At 41.9% G+C, this 14,693-nt stretch overlaps 1 protein-coding gene across 1 annotated transcript in view; it reads left to right on the top strand.

Moving 5' to 3' along the window:
- HYDIN (HYDIN axonemal central pair apparatus protein) overlaps nt 1-14,693 on the top strand; it is a 364,500-nt gene that overhangs the window by 74,452 nt on the left and 275,355 nt on the right. Inside the window, exon 7 of the mRNA XM_081806373.1 lies at nt 10,906-11,105. Coding sequence (XP_081662499.1) covers nt 10,906-11,105 — 200 coding nt within the window. The remainder of the gene's footprint in view (nt 1-10,905; nt 11,106-14,693) is intronic.

The following is a 14,693-nucleotide window of genomic DNA, read 5'->3' as shown; positions in this document are numbered from 1 at the left end:
TTCGCTTTTGTATCCCTCTTACCTTTCCATTTCACTAACACTGCCTGTCTATTGGCAAGCCCCTAATTAAAAAAAAAAATTAGGTTGAAGTTTGCTTTACTCTTTCTTCTAAGTATTTGAAAGTTATCAAAGGCTACCTGCATGTAGGAGGAGACGAGTGAGAACAATCGCTACCTATGAGAAATTTAAGTAGCCAATTTTGGATACAGTAAGATTTTTCTGTTGGATTTGGACTCCAGGCTATAATATAATTTACAGAATGTTTTTCTAAAATACAGTGATTTCTCCTCTTGCTGGCTTGTCTAAGACTGATGGTGGGAATTTGGGGAAGCTCCTGCTGCTAGTTCTGGTCCCCCTTTTCGGCCAAGATGCTGTTGCACGTCCACCATCAGCAGGGTCCCTTCTCAGGAGCTTGTGCGGGTCGTCTGGGCATCTGCAGTTACTCAGTGCTGGAAAGCCATGCGCAGAGTGACCAGCTCGGATTAGTCATGCTGTTTGTAGTGCTGCTCCAGCTTGTGCCAGAGGAGCCAGGTTTATTTTAGGGGAAATAGAAGTCAGTCTTTTCACCGCGTCCCTTTCTCTTTGGTTGGCCAAATTGATAGCCAACATATGTACATGTTTTTCTTCCTTATCCCCTGCTGATCTGAGCACACTCCATTCTCATTTACCCTCCTCACATCTGGAGGGCGAGATATGTAAATTGCAGCATGCCACAGCTTAATAAGCCAGTTCCCTTTCAATTGGATTTTCAGCACCCATGTATATTAGCATGTCGACGATGATAATGTAATTTACATTTTTCCCTGTCATCTTTTAATCTGGCTTCCTGGGGTTTTAACTTGTTAAGAATGCCAAGTGCCCAGATAACAGGTGCAGCAAATACACTCTGGCTTTACTTATCTCTTCTTGTCACACAGACTTTTAAAAAAACGATTGGATATCTTATTAATCTAATAATCCTGGTGTATGTCAATGTGGTAGAAATACAATAGTGTTCTCATAACACTGTAAAATTCTGGAGCCTCGCACTTTCCCTGACCTCTTGAATTTGTATCTTTACTATTAAAAGGAGGATGAAAAATATTAGGCTTTTGTAGGAAAGCAAAACTGGGTGCTTCCTTAGACTTAAGAAGGCATCTGTTTACTGTAGAATTGTCATATGGATATGACTGTGGTGGTTTAAAGAGCAACTTTATTGCTCAGTTATGTTTTAAGAAAATCTATAACTTGTTGTCAAAATAGTTTTCCTGGTTTGCTACTATGAAATTTAAAAATTGTGGTCCAAGAAGACTAGAAAAACGTTAACGTATTTTATGCTATTTAGATGTACGGTGATAATGAATTATATTGCCAGCATTTTTAATTAAAGTGTAGATGCCATAAAATTTTCCACAATCAACCATTTTTGTTGGCAAAAACTGTGATAGGGATTTTGTCTTCTTCCCGCCTGCAATTAGCCCTCCCTAAGTCTGTCTGGGTCACCCCTGTCACCCCAGTGCCTAGCACAGTGCCTGACAAATAAGAAGCATGTGGTAAATATTTGTTGAGTAATGTAAGTAAGTAAAAGTTAACCTCAAGAAAATCTAAGGAGGTTTCTTCAACTCGAGGATGGCCTACAGATGATAAAAGCAAACGCATATAAAAAGGGCTCAAATATCTTTTTGTGCCATGAATGTATTAGACGTTCACCTTTTCTTATTTCTCTCCATTTTATGTCATATCTTCAGTGAGTCTCTGTCACTACTGTTTAGCATTCCAGACTTGGTAAATATCATTTTATAATAAAGCTAACAAGGATGTTGGGATTTCTCTTTGTGAAGAGCTCTTGATGGTTTAGTACCCAGATAAAGATATTAAAAATGAGTAATATTCTTTCATTCGCTCTGGGCCAGGACCAGTTCTATGAGTCAGGACCCACTGGAGAACAAGCTTTGGCCTTCACGGAGATTATGTTCCTCAGTGAATAACAAGCAAATATATAATTTAATGTCAGCTACTGACATGGTAGAGAATAGAGAGTGATGGGCTCCTGTTTCTTTTCAGTACGGAGATCGGGGAGACTTCTGTGATGAGGTAACATTGAGTGGAGAACCAAATTAAGCTTGACAGCAGGCTGAGGGAAGTATGTGGTGGAAGTGGAGGTACCCGCTGGAAAATGGTAGGAAAGGAGGTTGCAGAGGGCGAGCTCATGAAGGGTCTTAGAAGTCCTGCAAAGTAGGGTAGGAAGCCACCGGAAAGTATAAAAAAATTCTTTGATTACGGAAGCTTGCACCTTAGGTAGAACCAGAGTGAACCGTCATCACCCAGATTTCCAAGTTAGCAGCACATGACCAGTCTTGCTTCATCTATCCTGCTCCTGCTCAGAGGGTTTTGTACTAAGTCCCATACATCGTATTATTTCATCTGTAAATACTTTGTTATTTGTCTCTGAAAGATAAGGACCTCTTAAAGTTAACATAACCACAATACTGTTATACCTAAAAAATTACGGTAACTCCCCAGTATCATCAAATGTCCAGTCGGTATTCACATCTTCCCAGTTGAGAGACATATATATAAAAGATAAATATAAGTATTTTTCAGGGTCCAAACAAAGTGCTGAGTGCATCCCCATCAGGTTCTATAGAATGGTCCTCTGTCCCCTCCGTTTCCTATAAACTGGTATTTCGATCTAGAGGCTTGATTAGATTCATATTTGATTTTGGGGGTGGCATGAATTCTTAGGTGGTTGGTACTTCTATTGTATTACATCAAGAGGCACAAAAATGTCTGTCATTCTGTTTTGTTTTTGTAATGATTCAATGAGGATCCTGAGGTGCAGCTCATACAGGAAAGATAGGATACATACTGCATCATTTTCCTTTACCTACCATGGTGGGTTTTGATTAGGAATGACATCTCTGCCTTGCATTTTTTTTTCTTCTTTCTTTTTTTTTTTTAGATTTTATTTATTCATTTGAGAGAGAGACAGAGCGTAAGCAGAGGGAGAGGCAGAGGGAGAAAGAGAAGCAGACTCCCCACTGAGCTGGGAGCCCTGACACGGGGCTCGATCCCAGGACCTGGAGATCATGATCTGAGCCACCCACGCACCCCTCTGCCTTGCATTTTGAAATCAGCCTTGTTGCTGCACAGCGGATAGACTGAAGGGAGCATGAGGTGTAACAGATAGCTGCCCACCCTTAACATCCGTTTTCTCTTTCTTCATTGGTAAGATCATCCCAAATTGGGATTGGATTCACTGCTGCCTGAAAGAAAAGATTGCACTTACCCAGCCTCCTTTGCAGCTAAGTGTGTCTGTGTGTTTGCCAGAGATGTGAGCAGGACTTCTAAGTGTGTACTTGACGAAAGCTGATTCAGCATGCAGGTGCTTTGTTTTGCCCTTCTGCCTTTTCCTTTTGGCCTGTAGCCTGGCTGTAGGAAATAGCTGGCAACCCAAGAATTACTCTGCTGCATGGGGTGACACTGAGGATAGGTGCTGTCTGCTAGAATGGCAGAGCAAGAATTTAGGAATTTGAGTCTCTGGGGACACTGTGGAGCCACCACACCAATCCAGCCTGCCTACTTCTGGACTGGTTTATGGGAGAGAAATAAACTTCTGTCTGTCTAAGTTGCTCTGATTTTGTTCTTTTCCGTGTTATATGTAGCAGAACCGAATCCCGAATAATACAGAGGTAAGAGGCTATTATAATAGTTGGGGTAAAAGATGAGGATGATTTGGACTAGGATAGTGACAGTGATGGTATGAGAAATAGGGGGATGAAGGATACACGTTTTTATGGTAGAGCTGTCAGGATTTGCTAATGGATTGGATAAAGGGTGTGAGAAAGGAGTCTAGTTTAACTCATAGTATTTTGGCCAGCAAATGACTGAATGGTGGCACCGCTTATTGAGATAGGAAGAAGTGGCAGGAAAGCAGGTTTGTGAGGCTGGGTGGGAGTAAAGCAGGGAATCAGGAGGATTCAGGGAATCTGGTGTTCATACGTTAAGTTGGACCTTCCCTTTAGACATCCAAGTGAAAATATCAAATAGGCAGTTGGACACAATTATCTGTGACAAAAGGGAGATGTTGGCTAGAGACAAATATTTGAAAATCATGTAAAAAGATGATCCTTTCCACCAAGGGGTTGATGAACTGATGTTAAGAGTGAGTGTGCATAGAGAAGAGGTTGGGGAAAGGAGGAGGTTCCTGCAGAAAATAATACTAAGAAGGGGTGGTCATGAAGTAGGAGGAAAACCAGAAGATTTATAGTGCTCTGGAATCCCAAATGGATACAGTATTTCAAAAGGAGGGAGAGATCAACTTTGGGTGATGTCCAAAGCTATGAAGAGTAGAATAAAATAGGATGTGGAATTAGCCACTAGATTTGTCAAAGCCATTAGTGACCTTGGCAGGAAGAGTTTCTGTGGAATGTTGTGTACAGAAGCCTAATGGGATGGGTTGAGGAGAGAATGGACAGCAAGGAGGTAGTGATATTGAGTGTAAGTAACACCTGTGAGCAGTTTTGCTGTCAAGGGTAATTGGAAAAATGGGGCAGTAGCTAGAGGTGGATGTTGGGCTCAAAGGTAGATTATTTAATATTTAAGAGGAAACTATACTGTTGTGTGAATATTCAGTAAAGAGGGAAAACTGAGCTTCAGGAAAATCCTGGAGTGAGCTGAAAGGATTGAGATCTACTGTACAAGGACAGGGGTTGAAGGCAGAGTAGATGGGTATAGGTATAGGTGGATTAGTAGATCCAGGGGTAACTTGGAAAACAAAAAGTTACAGAGGAAATTAATTACCTTAAGTGTATAATTTCTACATGAATCATGAAGTAACCACATTATCACTGTACACTACAGATAAAAATGGTCAAAATAAATTTGGAAGTCTCGGGTCTCTTTTCATGCCGAAGGTCAGAGGTCATTCTCTTTGAATAGACAGGGAAATGTAGCTGCCCCCAGGAAACTGAGAACCCAGCTGAGTCATATGAAGAATCAGAGTGGTAGAGGATAGGACCCACCATGCCTGACCAGTCTCGTTTTCAAACTGACTAGGACTTCAGAACTGATTCTTCCTTTTCGAGGGATGAATTTCAGATTGAGACGATCATATTTAATAAATACTTCAAGTGGTTAGGGAATCTATAACATTTTCCAGGGACACCAACTATTAAATTCACTGAGTCCTGATCAAACCTAGTTCTAGTTGCACTCTGTGTTAGCCATTCTTCCATCAGGTTTAGGAGTGGAGGAAAGGCAGAGGGAGGATTGTGAGGGTCTAACCACACTGGTCTAACCACGCTTCCCATTGATGATGCCTGGAGAGTCATTGGCTGCAGGAAAGAACACCATCTTCCTTTGCCTGAGACTGTGAAGGACAGAATTATTGCCATGTTTGCTCTCTATCATGGAGCTAATATAAAATCAAGATTCATTCTTTTCACTCCTCAGAAAGTCAAATCTGCCATTTTCATATTCTGCTGCTCTATTTTTCAAAGTTTGGGGGCTAGGTGTGTTGGAAGGAAAGCTAACGGACAAAAAGTAGACTGGATGTTTTGTCTGGAGAGCATTATTATAAAGGATAACATTTTAGGATAGATAGTAATTCAAGGCTAAGTCTCTCACAGTAGAGGGGAAAGAGCTTGGAGTAAATATTCTGTCTCTGAACGGTGACCTGATTGTTCTTAATCTAAATACAGTGGAAAGGGAGTATATAAACTAAAGTAATTGCTTAGCTTGAAGGCTAACAGAGCCTCCCGAGGCATTACATCTGAATTAATTGTAAGCCAGTAGGGCAATATATAATTGTATATTATATAATCTAATATAGTCATATTAAATATAGAACTTCAGAGACTAGAATACATTTTTGTGGAATTTATTTAAAGAATTTCTTCATATTCTTTTATGAGTATGTGAATTGATTATGAAAAAATATGCAGTTCAGATCGAACTTTGAATCTTCCTCATATGGAAATTTGAAAAGGTTTGACAACATCTCAGAGTATTTCAATTAGTCTCCTAAACTATTTTAAGCTGCCTTCAATATCTTAAAAAAGAGCAGAGAATATGTAAATATAGAATAAAATAAGACAAATTACTTTGGGATCACCTCTCATTCTGGATTCAGCAGCATCTTTTGTTCTTTCTCTCAAAGCCTCTGTTAATATTAAGTTTCCGTATGTGCCAGAAGCTTTCCGGTTCCTAATTCCCAACAAAACCTTTGCTTGCTGGGTTTGATCCACTAAGAAAAAATGAAAACAGTACTTATCTCTTTAGGATTCTGATGAATTCAGACTTGGTGAATTCTGTGGGATTTTCTAGGATCAAGTATACTTAATACAATTTGTACTCCCTTATGTGTGATTAGCATAATTTTTGAGCCTGGCATTACCATCTAGAAACCAGAATCAGTTGAAGAGCTAAGAGTCCAACAACTCAATTTTAATAAATTTCATGAATACTGTTCATTAGTTTTTATTACTTATTCCTACCGTAAGACCTTTACCTTTGCATTACATACATTCTCCTTGCCAGGAACACTCCAGATTCCTAGGTCTTGCCTGACTGGCTCCTTTTGCTGTTCAGGTTTCCTTCCAAAGGTCATCTCCTCAGGAAGGCCTCCTTGGTTGTACTAACCAAAAGCAGTCCCTTCCAGCATTATCACTTTACCATGTTTTATTTCCTTCAAAGCCCTTGTTGCTTTCTGAAATTATCTTGTTGTATTATTATCATCAGGATTATCATTATTGTTATCCTAACAATAAAAGTAAACACAAGTTGAGTTTTTCCCATATACCTTACACAAGTCATTGTACTTAATTTTTTAAATTTTATTATGTTAATCACCATACATTATATCATTAGCTTTTGATGTAGTGTTCCATGATTCATTATTTGCGTTTAACACCCCGTGCTCCATTCAATACGTGCCCTCCTTAATACCCACCACCAGGCCAACCCATCCCCACACCCCCCTCCCCTCTAGAACCCTCAGTTTGTTTCTCAGAGTCCATAGTCTCCCATGGTTCGTCTCCCCCTCCGATTTCCCCCCCCTTTATTTTTCCCTTCCTACTATCTTTTTTTTTTTTAATATATAATATATTATTTGTTTCAGAGGTACAGGTCTGTGATTCATCAGTCTTACACAATTTACAGCGCTCACCATAGCACATTCCCTCCCCAGTGTCTATCACCCAGTCACCCCATCCCTTCCACCCCCTACCACTCCAGCAACCCTCAGTTTGTTTCCTGAGCTTAAGAATTCCTCATATCAGTGAGATCATATGACACATGTCTTTCTGTGATTGACTTATTTCGCTTAGCATAATATCCTCTAGTTCCATCCATGTTGTTGCAAATGGCAAGATTTCGGGTTTTTTTGATGGCTGCGTAATGTTCCATTGTATATATATACCACATCTTCTTTATCCATTCATTTGTCTATGGACATCTTGGCTCTTTCCATAGTTTGGCTATTGTGGACATTGCTGCTGTAAACACTGGGGTGCACGTACCCCTTCGGATCACTACATTTGTATCTTTGGGGTAAATATCCAGTAGTGCAATTACTGGGTCATACGGTAGCTCAATTTTCAACTTTTTGAGGAACCTCCATACTGTTTTCCAGAGTGGCTGCATCAGCTTGCATTTCCACCAACGGTGTAGGAGGGCTCCCCTTTCTCCGCATCTGTCGTTTCCTGCAAGTCACTGTATTTAATACAGCATTTTAATAACGACAGCTAGCGTTTATGGCGTACTCACGACTCACCAAGTGCTAGATGAAGCATTTACCACACTAGGCCAGGTCACTGGCCTCTCTGCGTGGACTGCTACAGGGGCTTCCTGACTTGCCTCACTTTTCCCATTTTAGCTTCTTACAGTTTGCTGCCCACAGAGCAGCTAGTGATCTTCCTAAAATGTAAATCAGCTCCGTCATGATCAGCTTTCAGCATCACCAGGCTTTGGGCCATCTTCAGGTCCTAACTGGCTTACCAGGCCTGGTGGGATCTGGCCCCTATTACCTCCCTGCCCTTTCTCTAACCTCTCCTGACCTCTGACCACTGGCCTCAAATCACACTTAGCTCAGAGTGCCGTCCAGCCACACACGGTTCAGGTCTCATTTTGTTCAGATCTCTGCTGAAATGTTACTGCTCATGGAGGCCTTTCCCAAGTATGCCATATAAACAAGCAAGCGATCACTCTCCATGCCCTTCTCATGCTTCATTTCTCACCGCTCACCACTGTCCAGCATTGCATTACTCATTTTTCTGCCCTCAGCAAATCTTTTTTGAACGTTTACTATGTCCTGGGCTCTCTTCTAGGCACTGGATATATGAAGTCAGTACGATGGGCAAAGTCCCTGTTGATGTTGGAGATACTAGGGGCAGGCATATAGTGGACTCAATAAATAGGTAAAATGCAGACTATGTTGGATGCTTCAGGGAAACTAAGGCAGGAGGAAAGGCTGGGGAGTGACGGGGGAGGGGTAAGTTTAAACCAGGGCTGTCAGGAGAGGCTTCAGTGAGCAGCGAGCTTCACCAAGTCCTGAAGGAGGTGGGGGAGTGAGCTCTGTGAGTGACTAGAGGAAAATGTGTTCTGCGCAGAAACAGCATCATGTTTGAAGGCTCTGGAGGAGGAGCGGTTCTAGCCTGTTTGAGGAGCAGCAGGGACACCTGCAGTGGAGCGGAGTGAGCAGTGGGGAGAGGAGCTGTGGCCAGAGAGGTGACAGGGGCACCAGGCTGTAGCATTCACAGGCCCTCCACCTGGGAGACTGAACAGAGAAGCAGCCTAAGCTGACTTATATTTTAACTGGACCCCTCGAGCCCTTGTGTGGAACATAGACTTTAAGGGAGCAGGGGTGGAAATAGAGTTGACTTAGCCCAGGAAAGATTGGAGTGGCTCAGGTCAGTGTAGCAGGGCAGAGATGGGGAGAAATGATCATGGTCTGAATACATTTTGAAGGTCAGTCCTACAGAATAGCCTAAGAAATTGAGAAATAGAGTGATCAAGAATGCCTCATTCCAGGGTTTTAAATCCAGGCCACTGGAACAGTGGTGATGCTGGTACCAAGATGGGGAGGCAGTGGGGGAACAGATGGAGGGTGGCGGGAGGGCCATGAGCAGGACCCCCAATGGCATTGTGGAGCCTTTGTGGGCATGGGAAAAAGGCTCCCCCTCTGGGCTGATGCAGCTGGAGCCAGCAGAGTGGGCTGGATTTCGGCCCCTATTCCTTGTCCATCTCTGCCCAACTGTAGGGCAGTGGCATCGATCGGCTTGTCTCCAGTGAGGTGCTGACTGGCCAACTGGTATGAGTCTGGAGTTCAGGGAGACAGAGAGATTCCAGGTGCACAAGGCGCTGTCATGTGAGCATTCCTGTCGAGTTTATCTTTATATATGTGTTACCTTGTATATTAGATGTGTTTTATTTACTTTTTCATTATCTCTGCCATTATGTAAGCTTGAAGTGATCCATGTCTCATTTTCTGCTTCAGTGTATTCGCACACCCAGCTCAGTACCTGGTACCTGCACACTTAATAAATATGATTGAGTAAATAACCTAATCGGGGAGACCATTGCTTTATCCTGGTCCTGTGGGTTCCATGAGATTGAGTGCATAGCCAGGTTTATATGTCAATCTGTGTGTCAGACATTCCCATTCCCACTCTATACCTAAAGCCCAAAGAGAGTTTTTCTAAAACCTCCACCTTTTAATACCATTTACTACATGATTGCTGAAAGGAAATTTAAGTTCCAAGAGGACTTTACATTTACCAATGTTGCCTTGCAGCTAAATGCTGGGAAAATTTAAAACAAAACAAAATTTCATAGCAACTTCTGAGCTTCTGGTCTGTTCTTGAGGGGACTATTAATACTTTCTTTTTATATCTAGTTTTGTTTGTTGGTGAGAATTCCATTTTTACTTTTTCTTTGGTATATTGAGGATGAGAGTTCTACTTTTCTATCTCATGAAGTGATACGAAGGGTGACTTAATTCAGCATTTTGTTGCATTTAAACCTAAGACTGGGGAAGATACATGTCTTGGACCTCAACATTTTTATGTAGAATGGTCAGTGATGGCTTTGCACAAGAGATGAGGTTTAAACTGGGCTATGTATCAGTTTGTTATTTTATATAGTAACAGACTACCCCCAAACCCATTGACTTCAAATAATTAACATTATTGCTCACAAGACTGGTTCAGCTGGTCTTGACTGGGCCCACTCATGTGTTGGGCCAGCAATTCTGCTCATCTTGTTTGGGCTCTCTCACATATCTGGGGATGTAGGCTGGCCTGGCATAGTCCTGGCTGGGACATTTGGACTCTCATCCTGCAGTACGCTGGACAACGTTTATTCATATGGCAGTGGCAGGGTTCCAAGAGCAAGACTGAAAATGCCCAAGGCTTCCTGAGGCCTCAGCTTGAAACTGGCATAGCATAATTTCTACCACATTCCATTGGTCAAAGCATGAGATGGAGAAATAGACTCTACTCATAATGGAGAAGGTGCAAGTCATAATGCTAAGAGAATGGGCTTAGAGAGACCATAAATTGGAGCTATTAATCTCATGGCTTGAAGGATGAATAGGGTTCAGAAGGAGGATGTGAAGGAACTAGTGTGAACGTCGTCTGATCTAAAGAAAAATGTGCCTTGACTGGCCCCCATCCCACCTCCCTAATATCTGGAAAACACATGAAGCATAAACTTCTCCACTGACTTGTGGGTTTTAACACTTGAACTGTTCTCTTTCTCTCAGAAAAGAGTGTCTCACTGAAAGCACATCTATAATGGTCTTGAAGAGCTTTCACAGAATACATTAGGTTGTTTTGCAAGACACCTGGCCAATGGCCATTTTTCTTGCACAGTTACCTTGATCATGTTGGCATCTCCACAAATAATGATTGTACCCTTCTCTTGTAGGATTATGCCCATATGTTGACCTGTATAACTGAAAGAGAAAAGTTCATTGTACCCATCAAAGCTAGAGGTGCACGAGCCATCCTAGATTTTCCTGACATGCTGGATTTTTCCACTTGCCCTGTCAAATACAGCACTCAGAAGATTCTGCTGGTACGAAACATTGGCAACAAAGATGCTGTGTTTCACATGAAAACTCATAGGTATGCATTCCTTCAGTTCTTGTTTTTGATTGATTATAGCTAAATCTAGTCAGCACAAGTAATTTGCTAGAATAGCAGGCAGGGTAGAATTCCTTGTTACGGTCTTCAGCTGCAAGGCTGAGAGACCTCACCGATGTAGGGCAGACTTCCTCTTCAGTCCAAGAGGAAACTAAAATTCAAGGTGACCTTAGAGTCACCTTGGGTTTGGGTGTGGGTGGTTTTCTGAAACGTTGATACAAATCTTTTTATTTAGCATTGAGAATTGCCCATGGATATCTATTAATAAATATATGTTTTGACTGAGAATTTTATAACTGGCTGTATCAGTTTTCTATTGCTAATGTAACAAATTCACATAAACTTACTGGATTAGAGCAACAGAATTTCTTATCTGATATTTCAGTAGACCAGAAACCTCACCGGGCCAAAATTAAAGTGTTGGTGGGGCTGTGTTCTTTTCTGGGGGCTTCAGGGAGAATCCATTTCTTTGCCCTTTCCAGCTTCCAGGGGCCACCCACATGCTTTGGCTCATGTGTCACATTCCTTGGCTGAAAAAATGGGGAAAAGTGTAGTAATCACTTCATAGGGTTGTTGTAAGGAATAAATGAATGAATAAATGTAACCTGGCTGGCTCGTCGGTAGAGCATGTAACACTCGATCTCAGGGTCCTGAGTGCAAGCCCCACATTGGGTGTAGATTTTACTTTATTTTTATTATTTTTTTAAATTTTATTTTTATTTATTTATTTGAGAGAGACAGAGAGAGGGAGAGCAGAGGGAGAGTGAGAAAGGGAGAAGCAGGCTCCCTGCTAAGCAGGGAGCCCGATGAGGGACTCGGTCCCAGGACCTCAAGGTCATGACCCAAGCCGAAGGCAGACGCTTAACCGACTGAGCCACCCAGGCACCCCAGATTTTGCTTTAAAAATAAGTAAATAAATAAACTGCTGGTACTATATAAAGTGCTATATAACAAGTGGGGTTTTTTGTTGTTGTTTGTTTCTTCACATGAATTGCCAGTGTGGTAGGCAGAATGATGGCTCCCCAAGTATGTCTGTGTCCTAATCCCCAGAACCTGTGAATATGTAAAATTACGTGGCAAAGGGGTATTCAAGCTGTAGATGTAATTAAGGTTGCTAATCAGCTGACCTTAAAATGGGGAGATTATCCTGGATTATGTGGGTGGGCCCAGTATAATCACAAGGGTCCTTTAAAATAGAAGAGGGAGTTGGGGCGCCTGGGTGACTCAGTCAATTAAGCATCTGCCTTCAGCTCGGGTCATGATCTCAGGGTCCTTGGAGCGAGTCCCGCATCAGGCTCCTGCTCAGTGGGGAGCCTGCTTCTCCCTCTGCCTGCTGCGCCCCCTGCTTGTGCTCTCTCTCTGTCAAGTTAATAAAATCTTTGAAAAGAGGGCGCCTGGGTGGCTCAGATGGTTGGGGCGTCTGCCTTCGGCTCAGGTCATGATCCCAGCGTCCTGGGATCGAGTCCCGCATCGGGCTCCCTGCTCCTTGGGAGCCTGCTTCTCCCTCTGCCTCTCTCTCTCTCTCTCTGTCTCTCATGAATAGGTGAATAGAATCTTTAAAAAAAAAAAAAAATCATTAAAAAAAATCTTTGAAAAGAAATAGAAGAGGGAGGCAGAAGAGTTCAGAGTGATGAGATGTGAGTAGAGCTCAACCTGCATTGGCTGTGAAGATGAGAAGACTGAGTCATAGAGAGTTTGTATAAGTTGCTAAAGAGCACAGAGTAGTAAGTGAAGGAGCAGGAATTTATTCTGATTATTTATGGAGTAGCTACAGCATGGCAGACACCAAAGATGATCAGACAGTCCTTGCTCTCAAGGAACTCCCTTACTAGACGGGCAAGAACGATTGTCACGGGGCATGTGAATGGCGGTTGATCAGTGGTGCCATAACAAGAATGACCAGCTTGGGAAGACAGGAAGCAAGGTCAAGTTCTTTTCTATGACTTTTTAAGAAGTAGTGTGTGTATTGGTCTGGATTGTGAACTCATTTTGAAAAGGGCATTATCTGTGGAATTCTTTGGAGGTTTAAGGGCACATCTCTCCAGAAAGGATTAGCATTTGCTTCTGCTTGGCTTCTAAAGGTTAGACTCTGTAGACTTCTCTTCTGGTAATTTCTTGGCTTAGAGGTTCCTGGACTGATAATGTATATTCAGACAAACCTGCATGAGACACATGTCCAAAGTTATGAATTCTCTAGAGAAACTTTGTTTCCCTCACTTAAAACCAAGACAGACATTTTCCCTTGTGCTGATGGGAGAATGTTTCTGTAGTCCTTTAAGTTTCCTGGTGCATATGGGGATTTGCTTACCAGTCCCCTGACGTGACAATCCCAAGGTGTTTTCTCCTGCTCCAGCAGGGCTATGAAAACCCAAGCTTCAGGGTTATTGAGAATCCAGGGCAGGCCTAGCATTAGCTCAGTGGCTCACTGCTCTGGCTCTTAGCTTTGTCTTTCCTTTTAAATCCTGTAGATTTGCCTTTTTTTTTTTTTTAATGCATGCTCAGCTGCACATTTATGTAAGTTATATTTTATCCAGACTTTCTAGGTATTTTCAGGTTACCTGTTCCGCCATATTGTAGGTGGTAGGGCTGCCAGTGATATGAGTGGAGGGCACATCCCTTAGGGGGGAATTTGTATTTAGTCTTTACAGGAATGTCCCAGGAGTATCACTATCTCTGAACAGTTTCATGTAGATCTAAGTTTATGTCTGGATTCCTATTTCTCCTGACTGAAAAACTGCTTTTAATATTTCTTGTAGCACAGGTCTATTGGAAATTCTCTCCATTTTGTCCATTTGAAACAAAGCATTTTGCCTTCATTTTTGAAAAATATTTTCTCTACAGCTTAGAATTCTGGGTTGACAGTTCTGTGTACATGTAATTTTTTTCAGGAGAATAAAGATGGCATTTCATTGTCTTTTCTTGTGAGATCTCTGCCAAAACTCTTTGTTCCTCTAGATGTAATTATGTCTTTTTCTTGGGCTGCCTTTAAGATTTGTCTTTATATTTGGTTTTTAGTAATTCGAATAAGCTATGTCTAGGCATGGGTTTTGTTTTTGTCTTGTTTGTTTTTTGTTTTAAGGATTTTGTTTGGCTTTTGTTTAGTTTTGGTTTCCGTCCTGCACAAGGTTCCATGCTTCCTAGATCTTTCGTTATTTTTAGAAAATCTTAGCCATTGTCTCTTCAAACACTTCTCTCACTGTTCCTTCTGCCTATAGGGAAGTTCTCTCTGCCACAGGTAAAGCAGTCTGCACCTTTCCCTCTCCCCTGGGGGCGGGGGGATTGTCCATCTTTAGATTTCAGGCTACTTGTTTGCTCTGCAATGTCTGCTTTCTAATTGGTTCAAGAAAAGTTGTGATTTTATGTTTACCGGGCTTTTTTTTCATTGTTAGGGTGGGCAACCTCTTTCTAGCTTTCTGCATCCCAGGCAGAAGCAAGACCCCTTGAACTCATTTAGCTAAATCAACCAGCAAAGGCAAAGTTCTTTTGAAGATAAGTGTTTTTTGACTGCCTTCGTCGTCTCCTGGTGAGATTCACGTAGTTTGATTGAAGGAGGAAGAAGCAGGTTAAGTG

This window comes from Leptonychotes weddellii, chromosome 16 (genome assembly GCF_054177405.1).
Source record: "Leptonychotes weddellii isolate Sample4059 chromosome 16, ASM5417740v2, whole genome shotgun sequence".
Lineage (NCBI taxonomy): Eukaryota > Metazoa > Chordata > Mammalia > Carnivora > Phocidae > Leptonychotes > Leptonychotes weddellii.
Note: the sequence above shows the minus strand (reverse complement) of the source record. Positions and strands in the feature narration are given on the sequence as shown.